Genomic DNA, 23,102 nt, shown 5'->3' with positions numbered 1-23,102 from the left:
CTGCTCTTGCTGGCCACCCCATGGCTGATCCAAGCCAGGATGCTGGTGGCCTTCTTGGCCGCTTAGGATATTGCTGGCTCATGGTGAGCCGTGGCTGACCAGCATCACCAGGTCTTTTTCCACCAGGCAGCCTTCCAGGTGGTTTCTTGCCACCTCCACCAGGAAATACTCTTGCTCATTAAAACACTGCCAACACACTCAGGATGATGTTCAAAAACTCACGTTCCATCACGCTGGCTTTGCACGTGGCTCTGTCAGGTGGAGGATCTGGACGACAGGCAACACTCGCTCCTATCCAAGCTCACTGTGTCTGTAACAGCCCACTCTGCCATACAAATACTTCTAATCTGATTAAGTTTGTAGATAAACTTCCTTAACCCTGTTTAGGGACAGTAAATCTACCCTACGCCGCAGGATGCGCAGCTAAGTCTGTGCCTTCGTATTTTTATGATTCAACAGCAAATTCTTAGACTGGCACTCAGCTGCTGTCAGCTCTGCCTTTGGATCTCACCTCCCTTCACTCCTCGTCCGGTTCTAATTTACCAATACTCAAAGAAATAAAGAATATTCCTACGGCAGGAACAGTGGAAGAACGGGCTGTGAGCAGCTGCCAAGTCTCAATTCAGATCCCACTGCAACGGGAACAGCATGAGGTAGAAGAAAACCGCATTTCCCTGCGAGAAGATCAACTGGGAAAGCTTTCCCTGCCCACACACATCCCACCTCAGCTCCACCAGCTGCAGTCCAACCTCACTTTCGAAACTCCTAAGCATTTCCAGCATCCTCAGCCATGGACACAACCAGCTGTACCTCAAGAAAGAGGTCTATTTTAAACGCCATCTACTTTAAATAATCACAAGCAGCATCTGCTGAGCAATGTGAAGATTCGTTCCCTTCGTCTCCGCAGACTCAGCATCAACAAGAGCTTTTTGCAGAAAACCCAAAGGCCGTGTTTTGCTCCAAGTCTGGTTTCCTCACTTTGGAAGCAGTTAAAGGGTGTGAGGCAGCTCAGAGCAGTTTGTTACGTAGGTATAAATACCCCCCCTTAGGGTATTGCTTACTCCCTAGCTCTGCCAAGCCCCAAAGTCTGTAAAAGTCTACTTTTTAATTACTATTATTTTAAATAGTAACGGTATTTGGAATGAGATCTCACCCAGCCAGGCTGAAAACATTCTCCACAAGCAAAAAACTAAGGAAGCTGCACAAGAGCCCTACTAAAGGCAGCAGCATGAGTGCAGCAGCACGTCCCAGGAGACAGGAACGCAGGGAACTCCACGCTTTACGCACTTTTGAACTCCAGGCACAACTTGAATTTCAAACTAAAAGAGTTCAAACATGTTTGGGGGAAAACAGGAGGAAAATGGCTTTGTATGGCTTCTCATTTCAGCTATGTCAGTGGCTGTAGCTCACAAGGAGAGCTCAGAAGCGAGGGCTGCTCTACAGAGAAACACCCTAGCGGGGAGCACGGCCCGTAGCTGGCAGAGCAGCTTTGTTTATTCACGACCCAGCTTGCAACGGCTGGCACCGTGTCTCCACCACCGCTTTAGTCTTTCGCAGAAGGGTGGGACGGCAGCACAGCATTCCAGACCACTGCAGGCTCTCCCTGGGCTGGCTCACTCCTGCGACGACAGCGCTGCTCCTTGCGAGCCAAACACGTGGTTTTCATCGGGAAACTTCAATACATGGCGGCTGTCGCCTGGGAGCTCAGCTCCACGCTTGGCCCACGATGGGACGGCAGCCCCTGCTCACGTACGGCTGAAAAAGGGAGACAAGGAGGAAGGAAAATCCACCCTGGCTAGTTTGCCCTCTCACCACCATCCTGGAAAAGCCTGAAAAGAGCTTAGAGGAAAGAGGTGCAAGCCAAAAATCCCGCTCCGCTGAACAATCAACCTGCATTCAAATTAGGTTTTAGCCTTGGTGAAACCACACTGCAGTGGAGTTGGTGGAGCTGGAACGGAGCGTGTGCCAAAGAAAGGTTCTGTACGGCCAACAGCTGCACCACACGTGCCCACCAGGTGCATCGGGGTGGGGAAAAAGGCAAAGAGCCTCATAGCTGATGATGAAACTGAACTTTAGAGAAGCAATTAAACCCAACTGCCATGAGCCAAGACTAATTGCAGCAAAGGACTCTGTAAATATAAGCCCTAAAAGAGGGAGAACAAACCTGAGCGCATGAAGATCAACCAGCAGCTCAGTGTGGATACCAGCACCTCCAAGGGCTGTGGATCAGGGAATCCCAGTGCCCTCTGTCACCCAGTCCCACAGTACAGATCCTCAGATCCCACCTGTGGGTCACCTTCAGGAGGGCTGAGGCCACAGGCACAGCGTGGCTGGCCTCATGGTTGCGGCTGCCACCAGCAGAGCAAGACAAGCCTGAGCTTTTCAGATCTCGTCAGAGCAATTCAGAGAAGGGGCAGAATTAAGAGATTTGCTGAGCACTTGAGCAAGATGATATAGGAATTCCTCAGCCAGACAAAAAGATGTGATAATAATATTGTGATGAGAAGGCTGATGAAAACCCCAGTTTTACATCCAGAAGGAAGCAAGGCCATAAATGTGCTTTTTATTCCCTACAAGTAGCTTCCCACACACCTCTATATCAAGAGAGACTATTTCTCGCTCAGCCTACACCACTCAGCATTCACCCACTGCACTGCAAGTTCCTTGAAACCAAACTCAAGAAACAGGATTACTGTAAAATGGGTAAAAAACCCAAGTAAGTGGAGTTAGAGTAAGCATCAGGTCCCCAAGTCCTGAGTGCTGCAAAAAAGTACTCTCTCCCAGCATTGGAAAACCACTTCCAAATGCATCGTAGCTGGGTGATAAGTGATTGGGAAGAATGGTTTTGGCCTCAACTCTTGGTGCTGGGAGCAGAAAAAAAAAAAAGAAGGCCCCAGAAAAAAACAGGAGAAAAAACAAATGGAACGTGAAGAAGCCTCACATGATGCAGCAGAATATGAGTCCAAAACTCAATCCAACCCAGAGATTCTTTACTAACACACACTGCAACACAAGCCGTGCACCACGAGGTCTGCTGGACATGGAGCGCATTTTACGGAGCTGTTTTCAAGTGTTTCCACCCCAGGGAGGACACAACCAGCTCAGGACATGGGTGTGTCCTCACTGCCCAATCTGGGCCACGCATCCTCAGCAGAGCTCCTGTCCCTCCCGGCTGCCACATCATGTGGAACAGTTGGACATCACAAGCTCGCACGTATTCAAAGAGGACGGAGGAAGGGTTTGGTGTTTTCCCCCCTAGCTGTCCTCTCACACTCATCCACTGGTGCTTCCTCCCTCAAACTTCATCATCTTTCAAAACAGGCAAGGGAGATGTCCTGCCTGCCCTGTGCCACGTCCACAAATCCCCTTTCAGCCACCCTGAGATGCCCTCCACAGTCAGCAGCTCCTCCAGTTGCGTTCCAAAAGAGACGGAAATAGAGATCAAACATAGAATGGTTTGGGACAGAAGAGATCTGGAAGATCATCTAGTTCCAATCCTCTCACACTGCATCAGGGGCTCCAAGCCCCATCCAATCTGGCTTTCAACACCTCCAAGGGATGGGGCAGCCACCACTGCTCTGAACAGCCTGGACCAGGGCCTCCCCACCCTCATCAAGGAGAATCTCTCCCTGATCCCTAATCTCAGATCTTCTCTCATCCAATTTAAAGCCATTCCTTCTCATCCTATCACTCCGGTCCCTTGTAAAAACTCCCTCCCCAGCTTTCCTGAAACCTCTTTCAGTCCTGGAAGCAGCTCTGAGGTCTCCCCGGAGCCTTCTCTTCTCCAGGCTGAACAACCTTAACCCTCTCAACCTGTCCTCATAGCAGAGGTGCTCCAGCCCTCAGATTATCACCGTAGCCTTCTCTGGACTTGCTCCAACAGTTCCAACTCCTTCATACATCAGCAATTCCAGATCTGGACACAGGATTCCAGGCAGAGTCTCACAAGAGCAGAGTAGAGAGGCAGAATCCCCTCCCTCGCCCTGCTGGCCACACTTCTGATGTGGCCCAGGGTACTGTTGGCCTTCTGGGCTGTGACAGCACGATGAGAATGAGCACATTGATGAGAAGTTTGATTTTTGTCATCTTCCTACACAGAATATCTACGCAATCACCATCACAATCGTGCCACACGGATTATGTTGCACTTCCAAGTGAATTCCAACTGGTGACAGTCCAGTCAACCAGCTCAAAAAAAGGAACAACACTCACGACCTGCCAAGGTGGGCTGAGTGTTTGGCAGTGGGACTTGGCAAAGCTCAATCATGAGTGTGGTTTCACATTCACAAACCACAGTGAAAAAGAATCCGAGCACTAAATACACACAGTGGGAAACGCTGGAGAAGACTGGAAAATAAGGAACCTTAAGAAAACAGAAATACGAGTAAGAATGAGTAGGAATTGATGTTTGAAATACCCCTCAACAGGAGGAATGTTAAAGATAAATTGCAAGTGGAAGACGTAACATGTTCACAAAGTTTGCGTAAAGCTTTTCCTTCCTATAATCTGAGGAGAAGGAGAGCAAGGAGAGAAGGTACAGATTTCCAGCACCCTGATGCAAACCAGGTTTGACTTCGAGCTGTTCAGGATCAGAAGGATATGGGCAAACTGGAAGGCATTCAGGAAAACAGAGTTAAGCAGCTGGAGGGATTGATTTACAGGGAGAGATTAAAATAACGAGGGGGATGGTTTGGCAAAGCAGTGAGGACTGTGGACAGGGTGGCTGGTTACAGTTGGTTGACAGGCAAGTGCCAAAAGGAAGCGTTTAACCTGCTTGGATTGGGATTAACCAAAAGACTGGCACGCAGGGAAGGAAATCCATTCAAGTTTTCAAAGCAGTGAGGTCTATCAGATACGGAAACAGCCTCCTGCTTCTCAATTCCCAATCAACTTCTAGGAGCAGGAAAAAAACATGCTTCTACACAAAGATCAGCTGCAGGTGATCCCTGGAAACCTCACAGGCACGATCCTGAACTCGGTCCTGGTTTGGTTGTTTATTTTTCCCAGGAAGAGCAAACAAGCACTCCAGCCGCAAAGCTGGTAATGGGAATTACCCGACTCCCATCACAAAGGGTGAAAAACAGTTCTGGCTTTAAGGAAGTAAAGAGTGAAGATGTCAACCCTACTCCTTTTCCAAAAGGATTCTGGCTGTCCAACCCACCTCCCACAAACTTCTCCTCCCTGAATTCAAGCAGCAAGGTCATTCTTCATCTCTGCTGTGAAAACCCCACTACAAAAACCTGTGCAACAGAGCTGATGCTGCTGGATTCCCTTCTCCAGAAACAACTGCATTTTAGTGACAACTATGTTTGAAGCAGTTTGCAAAGAACCAGACAACCCCTTTGGATCGTGCCCTCCCTTGCTGACAGTGGAAGAAAGTGTCTGCCCCACAAGCACTGTAAAATAACTGGGAAGTGTTCCCAACCCTGTAATGTTGTACTCCCAAACGTTACACTGGAATGTAATGTTGAGGGACCTGAGCAGGCAAAGAATCATAGAATCCTGGAATGGTTTGGGTTGGAAGGGACCTCAAAGCCCATCCAGTCCCACCCCTGCCATGGGCAGGGACACCTCCCACTGGATCAGGGGCTCCAAGCCCCATCCAACCTGGCCTTGAACCCCTCCAGGGATGGGGCAGCCCCCACTGCTCTGGGCAACCTGGGCCAGGGCCACCCATCCTCACAGGAAAATATTTCTCCCCAAGATCTCATCTCCATTTCCCCTCTTTCAGCTCAAAATCGTTCCCCCTCATCCTCTCTCTGTACTCTCTGATCAAGAGCACCCCCTCAGCTTTCCTGGAGCCCCTTTCAGCACTGGAAGCTGCTCTAAGGTCTCCCTGGAGCCATCTCTTCTCCAGGCTGAATAACCCCAACTCTTTCAGTCTGTCCTCATACAAGAGGTGCTCCAAGCCCTTGGGTCACCTCCATGGCCTCCTCTGGACCCCTTCCAACAGTTCCTTGTCCTTCTTATATTGAGGATTCCAGAACTGGACACAGGGCTCCAGGTGGGGTCTCCTGAGAGTGGAATAGATGGGAGAATCCCCTCCCTTGTCCTGCTGGCCACACTTCTTCTGATGTGGTGCAAGAAAGATAATGACGGGACTCAGTGAAGAAGCAGCAACAAAACAAAGAGGCAGAAAGAGCAAAACTGGAAGAGCTGAGCAGAACAAGAGGGTTTTGTTGTCGCACACATTTCATCTCACAACTGAGTCAGCCAATCTTTTCTTTAGTAAGGCTGAGGGACTCCAGACCAAAGCTCCCGGCAGCAGGAACAAATCAGCTTTGGGACGTGACGCGGGTTGTGTTTGCAAAGTCAGAGCTACCAAGAGGCAACAGATTTCACAGCACAGTGAAACCTCACTGCTTCAACACACTCTCAAAAGTTTGAGCTCTCAAAGTCCCCCCAGTGGGAATTAACAGCTCTTTCAGACTTTGGAAGAAACTACTGACTTCCTACCTTCACAGTTCAGCACTGGGGAGGCACTATGCCCCCCGCCAGGACCACACGACGTGGGATGGGGCCCCCACCTCCCAACACCCTACAGACTCACAGCCTGCACCCCATTCCCTGCTTCACCCCACAACATTTCTACATTTGCTTGTCACCAGGAACCCCCACGTGTAGGCCTGGATCCTCCCCACCTCTGCCCCAGCAGAGTCTCGAGCCACCATGCTGAGCCCAAACCCCTCTTCATCCAGAGGACAGAGCCCACATACATGGGGTTCCCCCAGCACCTCAGGGTGTCCCCCCCCCCCCCCCCGTGAACTCCTGAGGTCCCCATATCTGCAGTCTCCTCATGACACCCCGAATCTCTTCAGGATCCTGCACATCAAAGGTTCTTCCATATCTACAACCTCAAAAAACATCCCCTAATTCTCTCTCAACTTCTAAAGTTTCCTACCCCTCAGTTCTGATCCCCAGTCCCTCAGAGCTCCCAAGACCTCTCCAGGCTTCATCCCCAAAATCCTACTACAAGACCACCCCCTCCCTTTAAAGGCCCTCACATTTCCAAACCCCCCCAATCCCCCATCCCTCAATGCCCCCCTAACTGCAACCCCTTGAGCCGCTTTCTATTCCCCAGCCTCTCGTCCTACCTGGACTCCTCGCAGCCCCTCCAAGACCACCCCCCAGCCCTCCATCCTTCCTGGATCGCCCTAGACTCCCCAAGCACCCCATCCCAGAGGCCTCCCCAGCCCTCTATCCCTCCTGTCCCCTTCAGCCCCCTAATCCTCATGCCCTCTCCATTCTTTGCATGTCCTCCCCCAAGCCCATGCCCTCCCCTCCTTCGTGCCCCCCTCATTCTTTGGGGGTGTGTGTCCCCAAGTCCAGGGACCCCCATCCCCCATTCCCCCTATTCGTCGTGCGCCCCCTCCAAGCCCCCAAGCCCAGCCCCCCCCCCATCCCTCGTCTCTCCCCATTCTTCGTGTGTGTCCCAAGCCCAAAGATCCCCATCCCTCGTGCCCCCCCCCCCCCCTTCGTGTCCCCTCCAAGCCCAGGGACCCCCATCTCTCGTGCCTCCCTATCTCTGGTGTCCCCCCCAAGCCTCCAAGCCCAGTTCCTCCATCCTCCCTGCCCCCTCCCACTCCTGTCCCCCACTTCCCCTTGACACCCCCCCCAGGGCCCCCTGCCCCCCCGGCCCCGCCCGGGCCCCTCGCTGCCTTCCCTAGTCCCGCCCCTAGTGGCTGTGGCCTCGCCGCCCTCGAGCCGCCATTGGCCGCGCCGCGCTCCGGCCCCGCCCCCCTCAGGCGCCCATTGGTTGAGAGCGCTGCCAATCACTCAGAGGGGCGGCCGCGCGCCCGCCCCGCCACAACTCACGGAGAGTTGGGGGGTGGGGGGGGTGGACACGGGACACACATGACACGACTCCCCTCCTTCCGACTGACCCCCCCCTCCCCTCACACCCGCTGAGCTCCCGGTGCTCCCGGTTACCTGAAGGGAAGCGCCGGGCCGCGCCGCCGCTGGGGCCTCGCGCTGGCTGCGCTCGCGCTGGGCAGCGCCCCCCCTCTCGCCCGCTCTCCTCCGCGCGGGACTCTCGCGAGATTTCACCGCCACTCCGAGGGGCGGGAATGACGCCCTGGCCAATGGGGAGGCTTCGGGGCGTGGTCTAGCTGTGAAGGGGCGGGGTCTAAGGGATGGGGAGTCGGCGAGAAGGGGAGGAGCGATGAGGAGGGCGGGGCGGTGTGGGGCGGGGGTTAGTCCCAGCGCTTTGAGGGGGACCAGCGAGAGGGAGGCCTCCGCGGGGAATAGAGGGGCCGCGCGTGGGGCCCGTCCGTCCTGCGGGGACAGCGAGACGGAGACATAGGGACGCTGGGATACAGGGGCACTGGGACACCAGGACACAGAGATACCAGGACACTGGGATACTGAGACACCCCTTAGCCCAGCTCCTGGCCCTGGGGCTGCCAGGTGGCCAGTGTTGCTCGAGGTGTCCCTGAGGGGGTGATGTCCCCAGGCAGGGACAGCAAGACACCAGGATAACAGGCTAATTGGGACACAGCCGACACCCAACACCCAGGAACACCCCAGCTCCTCGTCCAGAAGCTGCTCGAGTGTCATACTGTCATGGAATCCTGGAATGGTTTGGGTTGGAAGGGACCTCAAAGCCCATCCAGTCCTACCCCTGCCGTGGGCAGGGACACCTCCCACTGGATCAGGGGCTCCAAGCCCCATCCAACCTGGCCTGGAACCCCTCCAGGGATGGGGCAGCCCCCACTGCTCTGGGCAACCTGGGCCAGGGCCTCCCCACCCCCACAGGAGAACATTTCTTCTTAAGATCTCATCTCAATCTCCCGTCTTTCAGCTCAAAACCATTCCCCTTTGTCCTCTTCCTGCACCCCCTGATCAAGAGCCCCTCCACAGCTCTCCTGGAGCCCCTTTCAGCACTGGAATCTGCTCTAAGGTCTCCCTGGAGCCATCTCTTCTCCAGGATGAGCCACCCCAACCCTCTCAGCCTGTCCTCATATGGGAGGTTCTCCAGCCCTCGGCTCATCTCCGTGGCCTCATCTGGACTCATTCCAACAGCTCCATGTCCTCCCTGTGCTGAGGACTCCAGAACTGGACACAGGGCTCCAGATTTGGTCTCACCAGAGGAGAGGGGCAGAATCCCCTTCCTCCCTGCTGGTCCCAGAGCTTTGGATGCAGCCCAGGACACGGTTGGTTTCTGGACTGTGAGAGCACATTGCTAGCTCCTGTCGAGCTTCTCCTCCACTAGCACCCCAGGTCCTTCTCCTCAGGGCTGCTCCCAACCCATTACTTGCACCCCCAAGGAGGTGACCACGGGGACATCTCCAGGCAGGGATGGACAGTGGGGACAGCCCAGGCTGCAGGCCTGAGGGCTCCTGGCTGTCTCCAGGGATCAGCGATGTCTCCGTTCCATCAGGGATGCAGCCAAAGGCTCAGGATGGCAGCAGAGCTCAGCCCCTGCCACCTCTCCCCAGGGTGACCTGGTGGGCAGCGTGGTGGCCTTAATGCCAGCTACAGGCAAGTGACTCCGGACAGGGCCACCAAGGAGACATCTGGAGCCGAGACCTCGTTATCAAACCGTCTTTATTCCCCTGCCCTGCTGCTGGCATTCACGGTTTAAGGGGGGGTGGACACCGGGCGCAGTTGGGGGCTGTCTCCGTCTCCGTCACCGGCTCATTCACATGGCGAAGAGGATGAGGAAGGCCACCATGAGGCAGAAGAGCCCCATGGCCTCGGAGAGGGCAAAGCCCAAGATGGCATAGGAGAAGAGCTGCTGCTTAAGAGACGGGTTCCTGTGGGAAGAGGAGAGGCCGGTCAGTAGGGTGCAGCTGGCCCCCCACCCCCAAGTACCCCTATCCTTATTTCTACCCCCTTGGTACCTCCAACCCCTCTATTTCCACCCCTTGGTGCCCTGAAGTGCCCCATTTCCATTCCCTCAAGGCCTCTGACCCCATTTGCACCCCCATTGTTACCCCACCCCCCACTTCCATCCCCCTGGTGTCCCCAACCCCCCTATTTCCACTTCCCTGGGGCCTACGACCTCATTTCCACCCCCACCGTTACCATCCACTCCCCAATTTCCACTCCCCCAGTACCCCAGCCCCCCATTTCCACCACTCCAGTACCCCAGCCCCCCATTTCCACTCCCTTGATACCCTGAACCCCCTCATTTCCACTCCTCAGGGGCCCCCAACTCCATTTCCACCCTCTTGGCACCCCCAACTCCCCCATTCATCCCCACCCCGGTGCTTCTCCTGACCTGGCATAGCCGATGATGAGGCTGCCGAAGACAGTGCCGATGCCGGCGCCGGAGCCGGCCACCCCCACAGTGGCAGCGCCTGCGCCAATGAACTTGGCTGCGGTGTCGATATCCCGGTGGGCTGCGCTCGTCTGGATGGGCCGATGGGCGCTCAGCTGCGCCTGGTGGGAGGAAAACAGGGTGGGCAAGCAGGTTTGGAGTGGGGGCAACCTCCCAAAGGCCTCAGTCGCCCCATATCATGCTTCCCACAGCTGCTCAGAGAGCCTCAGAGCAGAACAGTTGCTTCCCCATGCCCTTCCCAGGTCCCCCCACTTTCCCCAGTGTCCCCTAATCCGAGCTGGATATGTTACCTGCTCCGTCCGGGCCTCAGGGCTGCTCAGCACTGAGGAAGCAAGTGGCTGGCATAGCACTCGCGAGCTCCTCCTCACCTGCAAGGCACAAACACCCTCAGATTTGGGGTTGGAGATCTCCACCACGTGCTCTCCCCAGGGCCCTGAAACCACACAGGGGTTCCCTGAAGTCACTGCTGCCCCCCAAATATGCTCAGCCTCTTGGGACCACCAGAAGCAGCCAAAGCCCATCCCAGCACCTAAGTGGAGCTCCTGGGCACCCTACAGCCCCACCACGGTCACTGCCACCCCCTCTTGTGGTCCCCAGACATCCTCAGCCCCTTGGAAATACCAGGAGCACCCAAACAGAGCCCATCCCAGCACGGAAGAGGAGCTCCAGACACCCTACAACACTGCCACAGCCACTGCTGCCCCCTCCGGTGCCCACCAAACCCACCCAGCCCCTCAGGAGCACCCAAACAGAGCCCGTCCCGCTGGGTGCGGCACCAAAGCGGAGCCTCCAGGCACCCCACAGCCACACGGCTTGGCACACAGATCTGCATCCACCTCCACACGGGTAATTAGTAACCATAAAGGGATAGCTAATTATCTTTAACCAGAGCAGCCGAGCACTCAGGGCTCCACTCACTTTCAGTGGCCCTAAACCTCCAAGTGTCCCCAAACCTCCAAGAGTCCCCAAATCTCTCCCGCTGTCCCCAGCAGGAGCATGTGTGACCCCCCTCCAGGCTCTCATCCCACAGAGGGGACCTCAAGGGCAAAAGGGGATGTCAATGGTGAAGGAGAGGACGTTGAAGGCGAAGAAGGGGACATTGAGGGCAAAGGAGGGGACGTTGGGGGTGAAAGAGGGGATGTCAGGGCGAAGGAAGGGATGCTGAGAGCAAAGGGGTGACAGAGAGGAAGAAGGAGGGGACATCAAGGGTGAAAGAGGGGACGTCAGAGGCAAAGAAGGGGATGTCGAGGTCAAAAGAGGGGATGTCAGGGGCAAAGGAGGTGACGTTGAGGGCGAAGGATGGGACGTCAAGGGCAAAGGAGGGCTTTGTCACTACTCACTAGTACAGGAGCGGAGACGAACTTTGCACAGGCGTACATGGCGAGGGACGGAGGGACAGAGGCGCAGGACAGAGCTGGAAGAGACAGACGGACAGCAGGGCATGAGGAGCCATGGCCTGGGGGTCCCAGGTGGCCCCAGGACAGGAGGGGACTTGGGGACACACAGGAGGCCGAGGCTATGCGGGAATGGCAGGGCAGGATCCAAGTGAGAGCTCCTGGTGCCACCGCACTGGAGCTCAGGACTCTGCGGTTCTGGAGTTGCTCCAGTGCAGAGGCCTGGGGGTGTCGCCCCAAAACTGAGTGTTTGAGGGGGGTTGTCATCCCAAAATTCAGTGTGTGCAGGCTGTCACCCCAGAACTCAGTGGGTGTGGGAGGTGTCACCCCAAAACTCAGTGTTCAAAAGAGGTTGTTACCCCAAAATGCACTGTTTGGGGGGAGTGTCACCCCAGAATTCAGTGTTTGGTGGGGGTTTCACCACGAAACTCAGTGGGGGGGTTGTCACCCCAAAACTCAGTGGGCGTGGCAGATGTCAGCCCAGAACTCAGTGTCTGGGGGGCTGTCAGCCCAAAACTCAGTGTTTGAGAGGGGGTTTCACCCAAAAATTCAGTGTTTGAGGGGGGTTTCACCCTGAAGCTCAGTGTGTGTGGGGTGTCACTCTGAAACCCAGTGTTTGAGGGAGGTTTTCATCCCAAAATGCACTATTTGGGGGGGGTGTCCCCAGAACTCAGTGTTTGGTGGGGGTTTCACCCCAAAACTCAGCGTGTGGGGGTCGTCACCCCAAAACTCTGGGGAGAGGGTACCCCAATCCCATGCACTTCCTCGGAGAGGGGGAGCGATCGCCTGTCCCTGTCATACCCCCCCAGTGGGGAGGAGTCCCTTATTCGCCCCCCCCACCCCCCCGGAAAGGGGCCTCCCCAGATCCTCTGTCACCTTCCTCCCTACAAGACGGCCTCCCTCCCCCCTTAGAAGGTGTCCCCCCTCCTCGTGCCTCTCAGGGTGGCCTCTCCCCCCCCAACCCCTTCCGCCCCGACCCGCTCACCCGAGACACCGGTTGCGGGGAGGTTGGCAGAGGCACCTATAGAGCAGGCGCAACCGGAAGCGCTGCCCGGAAGCACCACTGTGAGGCGCCCCCCTGTGCCGACGCCCAGAGCGCCGCGCGCAGTGGGAAGATGCCCAGAGCGTCGCCCCGCAGCGGCGCAGCGCCGCCCTCTCGACTGGAGGACTCGGGGCAGGGGGCAGGGCAGCAAGGGGCGGGGGGTGCGGCGCCCTCTGGCGGCTGCGGGGGGGCACTGCGGGGGGGGGGATCAATGTCACCCCAGGGCATAGGGGGGATGTTTCGGGAACCCGGGAGGGGGGGACACAACAGGGACACCCCGGGGTTTGGGGGTCCCTAGGGTGGGGGGTTGGTGTCCCCCCAGGATGTGTATGGGGGGAGTGGGGACAGGGACTCTCCGGGATGCTGGGAACACTGTGTCACCCCAGGGTGGGAGGGGACGGGGACACCCCAGGGTTTGGGGGGTCCCCAAGTTGGGGGGGGGACAGGGACACCTCAAAGTGGGGGGTGTCCCCAGGATTTTGGGGGTCCCCAGGGTGCAGAGGGGGGAATAGGGACACCCCAGGTTTGGGGGGGGTCCCCAAGGTTTGAGGGGTCCCCAAGGTTGGGGGGGGGGGCAGGGGCACCCTAGGGTTTGGGGGGTGCTCAGGGTTTGGGGGGGGGTCTCTCTGCAGTCGGGGCGGAGGCTCCTGGCAGCAGCCGGATTTATGGGCAGCCCTAATGCGGGAAGCCATAAAGGCAGAGAGAGAGCTGCTATTAATTAAATCATTGTTATAATTAACTTTCATTAAAGGAAAATCAATAACGAGGAGCCGGGATTGAAAGGAGGCATCCATCAGCTGGGGGATGGGGGGGCGAGGGGGGGCACACGCGCGTGTGTGTGTGTGTGTGCGAGCGCACATGCGTGTACGGGTGGGTGTGCACATGGGTGTGCGTGGGAGTGAGAATGTGCGTGTGTGCACACGCGGGGGTGTGTGCATAGGGGTATGAGTGTGTGTGTGTGCACATGGGTGTGAGCATGTGTGTGTGTGCACGCACACGCGTGTCTGGTGCACATGGGATGAGCCTGTGCGTGCACATGAGTGTGCATGGGAGTGAGCGTGTGTGTGTGCACAGGGATAGGAGCGTGTGCGTGCACATGGGGGGTGTGCAAATGGGTGTGAGCATGTGTGTGTGTGCATGACAACGCGTGTCTGGGTGCACGTGGCGTGAGCCCGTGGGTGTGCACGCGGGCGTGTGCGTGCACATGGGTGTGCACGGGAGTGAGCGTGTGTGTGTGCACAGGGATAGGAGCGTGTGCGTGCACATGAGGGTGTGCGTGTGCAAGGGGTGGGTACGTGCGTGTGGATGTGAGCGGGTGTGGGTGTGAGCGTGTGTACACACGGGTGTGCGCGGATGTGAGCGCGTACACGGACAGGAAGTGTGTGTGAGTGCACATGGGTGTGAGGGGGGGGTGCCCAGGGGTGTGCACATACGTGTGTACGTGGCTGTGAGCGTGTGGGGGTGTCGGTGCATCCAAATCCCCCCAAAACACACACCGGTGCCTCCCAAACCACCCCCCAACCCAACCCAGTGAGCACCAAACACCCCCCACCGCCCCCCAAATCACTGCCCCCCAACCTACACCAGTGACCCACAAATCACTGCCCCCCAACCTGTCCCACTGCCCCCCAAACCACCAACTCCACTGCCCCCCAACCTACACCAGTGACCCACAAATCACTGCCCCCCAACCTGTCCCAGTGCCCCCAAACCACCTCCCAACCACCCGCAATGACCCCCAAACTCCCCACGCTGCCCCCCAAATCACTGCCCCCTAACCTACACCAGTGACCTCCACATCACCGCCCCCCAACCTGTCCCAGTGCCCCCCAAACCACCAACTCCACTGCCCCCAAATCACTGCCCCCCAACCTGCCCTACTGCCCCCCCAAATCACCGCCCCCCAACCTGCCCTACAGCCCCCCCAAATCACTGCCCCCCAACCTGTCCCAATGCCCCAATTCCCCTTTTTACCCCCTTAACCCCCCTGGGGAAGCCCCCTGCCCCCCCCCATGCCCCCCATCTTCCCCAAACCCCCCCTCTGCCCCTCTTCTCCCTCCTTTCCTCCCCCCATTCATATTTTCCCCCTTCCTTTTCCCATTTTTTTTGACCTTGCCGTGAAGATCAGGATGCGCCCGACGGCATCTGCACTGGATTTGGGGGGGATCGGAGGGGGTCCCCCACTTTATTAGGGGGGTATCTCACTTTTTGGAGGGCTTATCCCACCTTTTTTGGGGGGGTTATCTTACACTTTAGGGGGTTATCCCACTTTTTAGGGAGGTTATCCCACATTTTAGGGGGTTATCTCATTTTTTTTTGGGGGGGGGTTATCCTAGTTTTGGGAGGGATACCCACTTTTTTAGGGGGGTATCCCATTTTTTGTAGGGGTTATCCCACGTTTGGGGGGGTATCCCATATTTTTTGAGGGGGGTATCCCAGTTTTTAGGGGGTTATTGCACTTTTGGGGGGGGTTACCCACTTTTTTAGGGGGTTATCCTATTTTTTGTAGAGGTTATCCCATTTTGGGGGGGGTTATCCCACTTTTGGGAGGAGTATCCCACTGTTCGAGGGGGCTATCCCATTTTTTGTAAGGGTTATCCCACTTTTGGGGGGTTATCCCACTTTTGGGGAGGGTTTTCCCAGTATGGGGGGATTTATCACACTTTTAGGAGGTTATCCCATTTTTTTTCGGGGGTTATCCCATTTTTTTGGGGGGGGTATCCCATTTTTGGGGGGGTTATGGCACTTTTTTGGGAGGGTAATCCCACTTTTTGGGAGGTGTTATCCCATTTTTAGGGAGAGTGCACCAATTTTAGGGGTGGTTATCCTACTTTTGGGGGGTTATCCCATTTCTTGGGATGGGAACAAGAAGAGGGGTGGGAATGGGGACAGGGGTGGGAACATGGAGCGAAACAGGGATGGGAATGGGGTAGGAATGAGGGTGGGATTGGGGACAGGGATAGAGATGAAGATGGGAATGGGGATGAGGATGGAAAAAAGGGATGGGAATAGGGATGGCCCCCACCCAGTTGGATCACTGGGATCACCATCACACCCACAGCTGGATCACAGGGGGTCACCGTTGCACCTCTCCACATCTGGATCCCAGGGAGAACTGTTACACCCACAGCTGGATCCGTGCAATCCCTGTCCCACCTCCCACCCCATCTCTGGGAACCTCTTCCACAGCTGTGCCAGAAGCGGAGCCGCTTCTGCACGACGAGGGACATCGGGCAGAGGGTGACGTTGGACAGAGGGTGACACTGTGGGGTGGGTGTGTGATCCTGCACCCAGGTTTGAGTGGCATCCAGGTGGGATCCCCAAGGTGTCATCCAGGTGGGATCCCCAACCGGTGTCCTCAAGGTGTCATTCAACTGGGATCCCCAGCCAGTGTCCCCAAGGTATCATCCAGGTTGGATGCCCAGCCGGTGTCCCCAAGGTGTCATCCAAGTGGGATCCCCAACCGGTGTCCCCAAGGTGTCATCCAGGTGGGATCCCCAACCGGTGTCCCTAAGGTGCCATCCAAGTGGGATCCCCAACCGGTGTCCCCAAGGTGTCATCCAAGTGGGATCCCCAACCGGTGTCCCTAAGGTGTCATCCAGGTGGGATCCCCAACCGGTGTCCCCAAGGAGTCATACAAGTGGGATCCCCAACCGGTGTCCCTAAGGTGTCATTCAAGTGGGATCCCCAACCGGTGTCCCTAAGGTGTCATCCAGGTGGGATCCCCAACCGGTGTCCCCAAGGTGTTATCCAGGTGGGATCCCCAACCGGTGTCCCCAAGGTGCCATCCAAGTGGGATCCCCAACCGGTGTCCCTAAGGTGTCATCCAGGTGGGATCCCCAACCGGTGTCCCCAAGGTGTCATCCAGGTGGGATCCCCAACCGGTGTCCCCAAGGTGTCATCCAGGTGGGATCCCCAACTGGTGTCCCCAAGGTGTCATCCAAGTGGGATCCCCAACCGGTGTCCCCAAGGTGTTATCCAGGTGGGATCCCCAACCGGTGTCCCCAAGGTGCCATCCAAGTGGGATCCCCAACCGGTGTCCCTAAGGTGTCATCCAGGTGGGATCCCCAACCGGTGTCCCCAAGGTGTCATCCAGGTGGGATCCCCAACTGGTGTCCCCAAGGTGTCATCCAGGTGGGATCCCCAACCGGTGTCCCCAAGGTGTCATCCAAGTGGGATCCCCAACCGGTGTCCCCAAGGTGTCATCCAGGTGGGATCCCCAACCGGTGTCCCTAAGGTGTCATCCAAGTGGGATCCCCAGCCGGTGTCCCCAAGGTGTCATCCAACTGGGATCCCCAACCGGTGTCCCCAAGGTGTCATTCAAGTGGGATCCCCAACCGGTGTCCCCAAGGTGCCATCCAAGTGGGATCCCCAACCGGTGTCCCCAAGGTGTCATCCAGGTGCGATCCCCAACCGGTGTCCCCAAGGTGTCATCCAGGTGGGATCCCCAACCGGTGTCCCCAAGGTGCCATCCAGGTGGGATCCCCAACCGGTGTCCCCAAGGTGCCATCCGGTGTCCCACCCAGCCAGAGGGACACAGCATCCATCGATCCAGGCAGATACTGTGCAGGAGCGGAGTGGAAGCCTTTACACCACCACCCCCAGAGCACCCACTGCCGCCACGAAGCACTCAAGACCCTCACCCTCCGCCCACAGAGGAACACCCTTGGGTGCTCAGCACCTCCCTCTGCATCTCCCACCTCCTCCGCGGTGCTCGCAGACCACGGTTTGCACCACGGGCCATGCCCAGCTCCAGGTTCCTCGGGGTGGCAACCAGGAACCCCAAGGTGGCAACTGGGACCTTTGGGATGGCATCCGGACCCTTGGGTGCTGGGGAGGGTGCTGTGGCCGTGGGGAAGCACTCACGGCCGCACGGTGCCACCACGCACCTACGCGTGAAATACGGCCCCATAAATTCATGCCCTGTTGTGTCTTATTGCTTAATTAGGACATGAAACGATGTGATTCAGAGGAGCCCAAACGGGACGGCGTCGTGGGACGCATTAACGCGGAGCGGAATTAGCGTCTGGCGAGCCAGGCCTGGAGGAAAAAGCAGAGGGGGGGAGCGCAGAATCTTTTAGGGGAGAGTTGAGGGGGTTTTGGCCTCTCTAGTGACGCTAAAGAAGGGCTGAGGGGTAACTGATCCCTTGGGATTTTGGGGGGAGGCAACCAAATCCCACTGCAACCCCACCAGCATCATCCCTGTCCTCTCTCATCCCTGGAGCAAAGGCTTAGCGGAGCCTTTTTAGGGAGAAAAGGGTCAAAAATGGGTCACCACCCCATTCAGAACGATGGGGATGGGTACCCGGAACATCCCCCAGCGCCCTCGGATGCCGCCGTGCTTCGCTCCCTCTCCCGACCCTTCATGGCATGGGGATATTGGCTTTTCTTTTTTTTCCCTTCTTTTTACGGGCTCTTTTTATGACAAACTTTACTTTACATTTGACATTTAAAAGCTGATCGGATCTTCCCTCCAGGACAGCAGGAAATGGAGATATTTATTGGGGTCTCAGCAATGCTGGGAGAGCCGCGAGATTTACTCCGACAGCGCAGTAGGATTGGAGATAGCGCCTGTCCGGCCAGGACGCCGCGGGACGTGCCGCAGCCAGAGGACAGCGATTTATTGAGGGCTTGGGACTTGTTTGAAGCTCTCTGAGAAGGGCTGGGAGGAAGGTGATAAGAACACAGGCTGGTTTGGCTCATGCTGACCCAGTGGAGATTCTCTGGTGGCAGCTCTGGGGTTGTGCTGGGGTGACCGTGCTGCGTCCTGGAGGGGTTTTGCTGTTTGGAAGTGAGAGGTTTGGCTTTTCTGTAGAATCATGAAGTGGTTTGGGTTGGAAGGGATCTCAAAGCCCACCCAGTCCCACCCCCTGCCATGGGCAGGGACACCTCCCACTGGATCGGGGGCTCCATCCCCAACCAACTTTCTTCTTAAGAAGATCCTTTAATGCATCCAACATTTCTTCCTAAGATCTCATCTCAATCTCCCCCTTTTCAGCTCAAAACCATTCCCCCTCATCCTCATCCCCGTGTGAGTGTGACCCCTCTGTGTGTGACCACCCCATGTGAGTGTGATCCCCATGTCGGGGTCTGGCCTGGAGCTCCAGTGGGGTCCGGGATGCTGTGGGCTCCGTGGTGATGGTTGCCATGGCAACGGCAGAGCTGATGCAGGGCCAGTGCAGAGGGAGCAGGGAGAAGGTGGCCCCAAGGAGATCAATGAGGCTTGATGGATTGGGATCAATGGGATCGATGGGGATTGATAGACGGGGATTGATGGGGATTGATAGACGAGGATTGATGAGATCAGTGAGGACCGATGGGAATCGATGGATGAAGATCAATGGAGTCAATGGGTGGGGATCAATGGGGATCAATTGGGTATGATGGGATCAATGGGGATCAATGGATGAGGATCGATGGGGATCAGTGGGGTAAATTGATGCGGATTGATGGAGATCAACAGATGAGGATTTATGGGAATCAATGGGGATTGATGGATGGGGATTTATGGGATCAATTGGGATCAAGGGATGGGGATCAATGGGATCAATGGAGATAAATGGGGACCAATGGCGATTGATCGATGGGGATTGATAGAGATCAGTGGGTGAGGATTGATGGGGAGCAATGGGGATCAAGGGATGGGGATCAATGGGATCAATGGAGATAAATGGGGACCAATGGGGATTGATCGATGGGGATTGATAGAGATCAGTGGGTGAGGATTGATGGGGAGCAATGGGGATCAAGGGGTGGGGATCGATGCGATCTATGGGATCAGTGGGGATCAATGGGGATTGACGGATGGGGATTTATGGGATCAATTGGGATCAAGGGATGGGGATCAATGGGATCAATGGAGATAAATGGGGACCAATGGCGATTGATCGATGGGGATTGATGGAGATCAGTGGGTGACCATTGATGGGGAGCAATGGGGATCAAGGGATGGGGATCGATGCGATCGATGGGATCAGTGGGGATCAATGGGGATTGATGGATGGGGATGGATGGACATTGATGGGATTGATGGGTGGGGATCAATGAGGATTGATGGTTGGGGATCGATGGGATCAATGGGGATCAACGGGAATTGATTAAATGGGGATCGATGGGATCCATGGGACTGGTAGAGGGTGAGGCATCACCTGCCATTGCGCAGGGACCGGGCACTGCGCCGGGTGGAGAGGAAGGGGACGTGCGTGTGCGCGGCTGTGTGACACCGTGTGCGTTCGTGAGACACTGCGGGAGGAACACGTACCGTGTGTGTGTGTGAACATGTGTGCACACGTGTGTGACACCACGGGTGCGTGTGAGCATGTGTGTTCACCTGCACACGCGTGTGCACACACGCTGCTTCCCTCCCCTCTGCCCTCACCATTCCCGACCCCTCCCTCCGTGGATCCTCCTCGACGCTCCCAGCCCAGTCCCTGCGTTTCTCCAGCCGAGCTGCGCTCCCCTTATTTTTTGGGGGGAAAAGAGAAGGTTTTGGGGCTCCCTCGCCTGGTGCTGCGGAGCTCGGGTGAGCCCCACTCTTTCTCCCGCACTGCACCACAAGTGAAACGTGCAACAGCGAAGGAAATCCCTGCAGCGGGAGAACATAAAAGAGATAGGGAAAAGAGCAAGGAGAGGGGAAGGCAGAGCCGGGAAAGGTCGTGAAGCCGTTTGGGGACGTGTTGGGTCCTTCTCGAGATCCCTTTTCCCACTCCACCCCATCCAGCAGCTCCGAACCCCACTGACCCCCCAGAACTGCTGCTGCTGAGCCAACCTCGTCTCAATATCCGAGAAGATCTGGGGTTGGGTTGGGGTTGGGTTGGCATTGGGTGCCCATGGCTGAGTACTGGGGTGCTGGCACCGAGGCAGCTTCATTAAGGGTCTTAATTAGCGCAGCTGATGAGGAGCAGTGATTTATCGACACCAAGGTCCCCCCTCCCCACACCGTGAACCTGCAATAAAAGCTGGGGGGAGCGAATCAATCCAGCATCTTTTACTCCCAATATGTTCTGCCGATCCTTTGTTCTCCTAACGAAGGTCTGCAAACGAGCGTTGCTGCAGGGACGAGCAGCGAGGGCATCATCTTCTCCCATGGTTTTCATATTTTCCCCTTCTCCTTCAGGTTTTCCACCTACACAGGGGTGGGGTTTTTTTTTCCTCTGTTGTCCTCCCTCCTCCGGATCCCCGTTGCCGGCAGCAGGATGGGATGGAGAGAAGACGGGGGTTGATGAAGCCAGGGATGGGTGGTGGGTAGTGGGATGGGTGAGGAGCAGTGGGATGAGGTGATGGGAAACGAGGTGTTGGGCATGAGTTGGGGTGGTTGGACATGGGGTAGTGTGGTTGAACATGAGATGGAGGGAGGGTTGTGGGATGGGGTGAGGAGTAATGGGATAGTGGGATATGAGATGGTGGGACAAGAGATAGGAATGGATGGTGGAACCTAGGGTGGATTGATGGAACATAGGGTGGTGGAACGTTTGATGAAGTGGTGAGACGTGGGATGGAGGGAGGGTTGTGAGATGGGTGGGGAGCAATGGAATGAGATGGTGGACCATGGAGCGTGTTGGTGGGGCAGAGGATGGAATGGTGGGACACGGTTGGGGTGGTGGGGCATTGGACGGGGTGGTGGAGCGTGAAATGGAGGAAGAGTTGTGGTATGGGTGGGGAGCAAGGGGAGGGGCTTGTGGGACGTGAGATGGCGCTGTGGGTGACAGGATGGGACACAGGCACCCATGGGTGCCCCACAGGGGAGTGATGCAGGATGGGACCTGGAGCACCTGGAGATGCTGAGGGCAAGTGATGCAGGACGGGAGACGTTGGGTGGTCTCGGGAGGCACCAGAGCTGCCGGCACTGCTTGGGGGAAGCGATGGGGGTACGGGGTGGACCTGAGGCTCCCAGGGTTGCTCAGGTGGCACCCAAGGACCTGGTGCAGAGCAGAGGGGACATCTGGGTGCTGTCAGGTCTCCTGGGCTGGACTCCCTCAGCCGGGGAGGGGGACTTGGAACCAGCGACTCCCATTTTCGGGACAACTGCTCCACCCTCCGGGCTTGGCCAGGAACGCAGCGAGGTGGCCACCCCTGGGACCCCCCCAGGACCCACCACCCACCCAGGAGGGTCCTCGGGGGGGGGGGGGCTCCCCAAAATCCCATATTCCCCCCCCCAAAAAAAAAAAAACAAAAAACCCAGTACCGGAGAGCAGTGGATTCTCTGATGTCTCGTAAGGGTTGTGCTCGCCGGGCTGGTCGCCGCAGGGTCACACAGGCTCTTGGCCCCATCGCCCCCAGATTCGGCCAAACAGGTGAATTCTACATTATTTTTTTTTTTTCTTTGCCTCATGGATTCGGTTGAGAAAAGCCAAAAAAATTAAAAAAAAAAAAGGCAAAATTAATTAAAGAGGAGGAGGGGAAACACTGAGCTCGAGGCTGGGGGAGCAGAGGGGCTGCGCCGCACACTGATCCCCCTCCTGCTGTCACTCCCAGTCCTGGCTCCTTATTGGGGTACCCCAAAGCCAGGGCAGAGGCTTGTCCCAGGTCCCCCCTGTCCTCCCAGTGCCCCCCATCACTCCCCCCAGTCCTCCCAGTTCCCTCCCATCCCTTCCCCCAAGCACCCCAGAGTCCTCCCAGTGCCCCACATCACTCCCTCCAAGCACCCCAGGGTCCCCCCAGTTCTCCCAGTGCCCCCCATCCTTTTCCCCAAACACCCCAGGGTCCCCCCATTCCTCCCATCCTTTTCCCCAAGCACCCCAGGGTCCCCCCAGTCCTCCCATCCCTTTCCCCAAGCACCCCAGAGTTCTCCCAGTGCCCCGCATCACTCCCTCCAAGCACCCCAGGTTCCCCCCAGTCCCCCCATCCCTTTCCCCAAGCACCCCAGGGTCCCCCCAGTCCTCACATCCCTTTCCCCAAGCACCCCAGGGTCCCCCCAGTCTCCCCCATCCTTTTCCTCAAGCACCCCAGGGTCCCCCCAGTCCCCCCATCCCTTCCCCCAAGCACCCCAGAGTCCCCCCAGTCCTCACATCCCTTTCCCCAAGCACCCCAGGGTCCCCCCAGTCCCCCCATCCCTTTCCCCAAGCACCCCAGGGTCCCCCCAGTCCTCCCAGTGCCCCTCATCACTCCCCCCTCATGCACCCCTGGGCGCTCTGGTCCCTCCTGAGCCTCCCAGTGACCCCCTCAGTCTCCCCAGTACCCCCAGTGCCTCCCAGTGCTCCCCCCCAAGCAGCCCTGGGTGCTCTGTGTCCCCCCCAGAGCCAGAGCTTTGCCCCCCCCCGCACGGCAGCATTTTGGGGGATCGATGACTTCCCTCGGCCACCCTGAAAGCCGCCCGCGTTCCAAGCGAGCTGGGAAATGGGATTCGTTCCACCAGCCCCGGCGACAAAAGGAGGCGAAAGGAGCC

The 23,102-nt window shown here is 57.1% G+C and overlaps 2 protein-coding genes and 1 long non-coding RNA gene across 4 annotated transcripts in view; all 3 read right to left on the bottom strand.

Annotated features, from left to right (window-relative positions):
• The window catches only part of LOC104064699 (cyclic AMP-dependent transcription factor ATF-7), a 76,430-nt gene extending 68,384 nt beyond the window's left edge, over positions 1-8,046 (bottom strand). Inside the window, exon 1 of one of the 2 annotated variants that reach the window (XM_054051584.1) lies at positions 7,930-8,046. The gene's annotated coding sequence lies outside the window, so the exon portion shown is untranslated. The remainder of the gene's footprint in view (positions 1-7,929) is intronic. The other variant, XM_054051585.1, reaches the window with a different exon arrangement.
• Positions 8,047-9,534: 1,488 nt separating this feature from the next.
• On the bottom strand, positions 9,535-12,741 carry ATP5MC2 (ATP synthase membrane subunit c locus 2). Its single transcript, XM_054051604.1, has 5 exons — positions 12,662-12,741; positions 11,623-11,696; positions 10,573-10,650; positions 10,223-10,383; positions 9,535-9,755 (listed from the first exon to the last, which is right to left on the bottom strand). Exons 2-5 carry the CDS (start codon positions 11,659-11,661, stop codon positions 9,641-9,643), a joined length of 393 nt encoding a protein of 130 aa, XP_053907579.1. The 5' UTR covers positions 11,662-11,696; positions 12,662-12,741; the 3' UTR covers positions 9,535-9,640.
• Positions 12,742-18,211: 5,470 nt separating this feature from the next.
• Positions 18,212-22,031, bottom strand: LOC128849494 (uncharacterized). The gene is made up of 3 exons (XR_008447419.1): positions 21,903-22,031; positions 20,097-20,843; positions 18,212-18,499 (listed from the first exon to the last, which is right to left on the bottom strand). It is a non-coding gene; the product is annotated as an uncharacterized LOC128849494 (long non-coding RNA).
• Positions 22,032-23,102: the final 1,071 nt, after the last annotated feature.

The sequence above is a fragment of the Cuculus canorus genome, chromosome 29 (assembly GCF_017976375.1).
Source record: "Cuculus canorus isolate bCucCan1 chromosome 29, bCucCan1.pri, whole genome shotgun sequence".
Taxonomy (NCBI): Eukaryota; Metazoa; Chordata; class Aves; order Cuculiformes; family Cuculidae; genus Cuculus; species Cuculus canorus.
The sequence above is the reverse complement of the archived record's forward strand: the minus strand, read 5'-3'. Positions and strand labels throughout refer to the sequence as shown.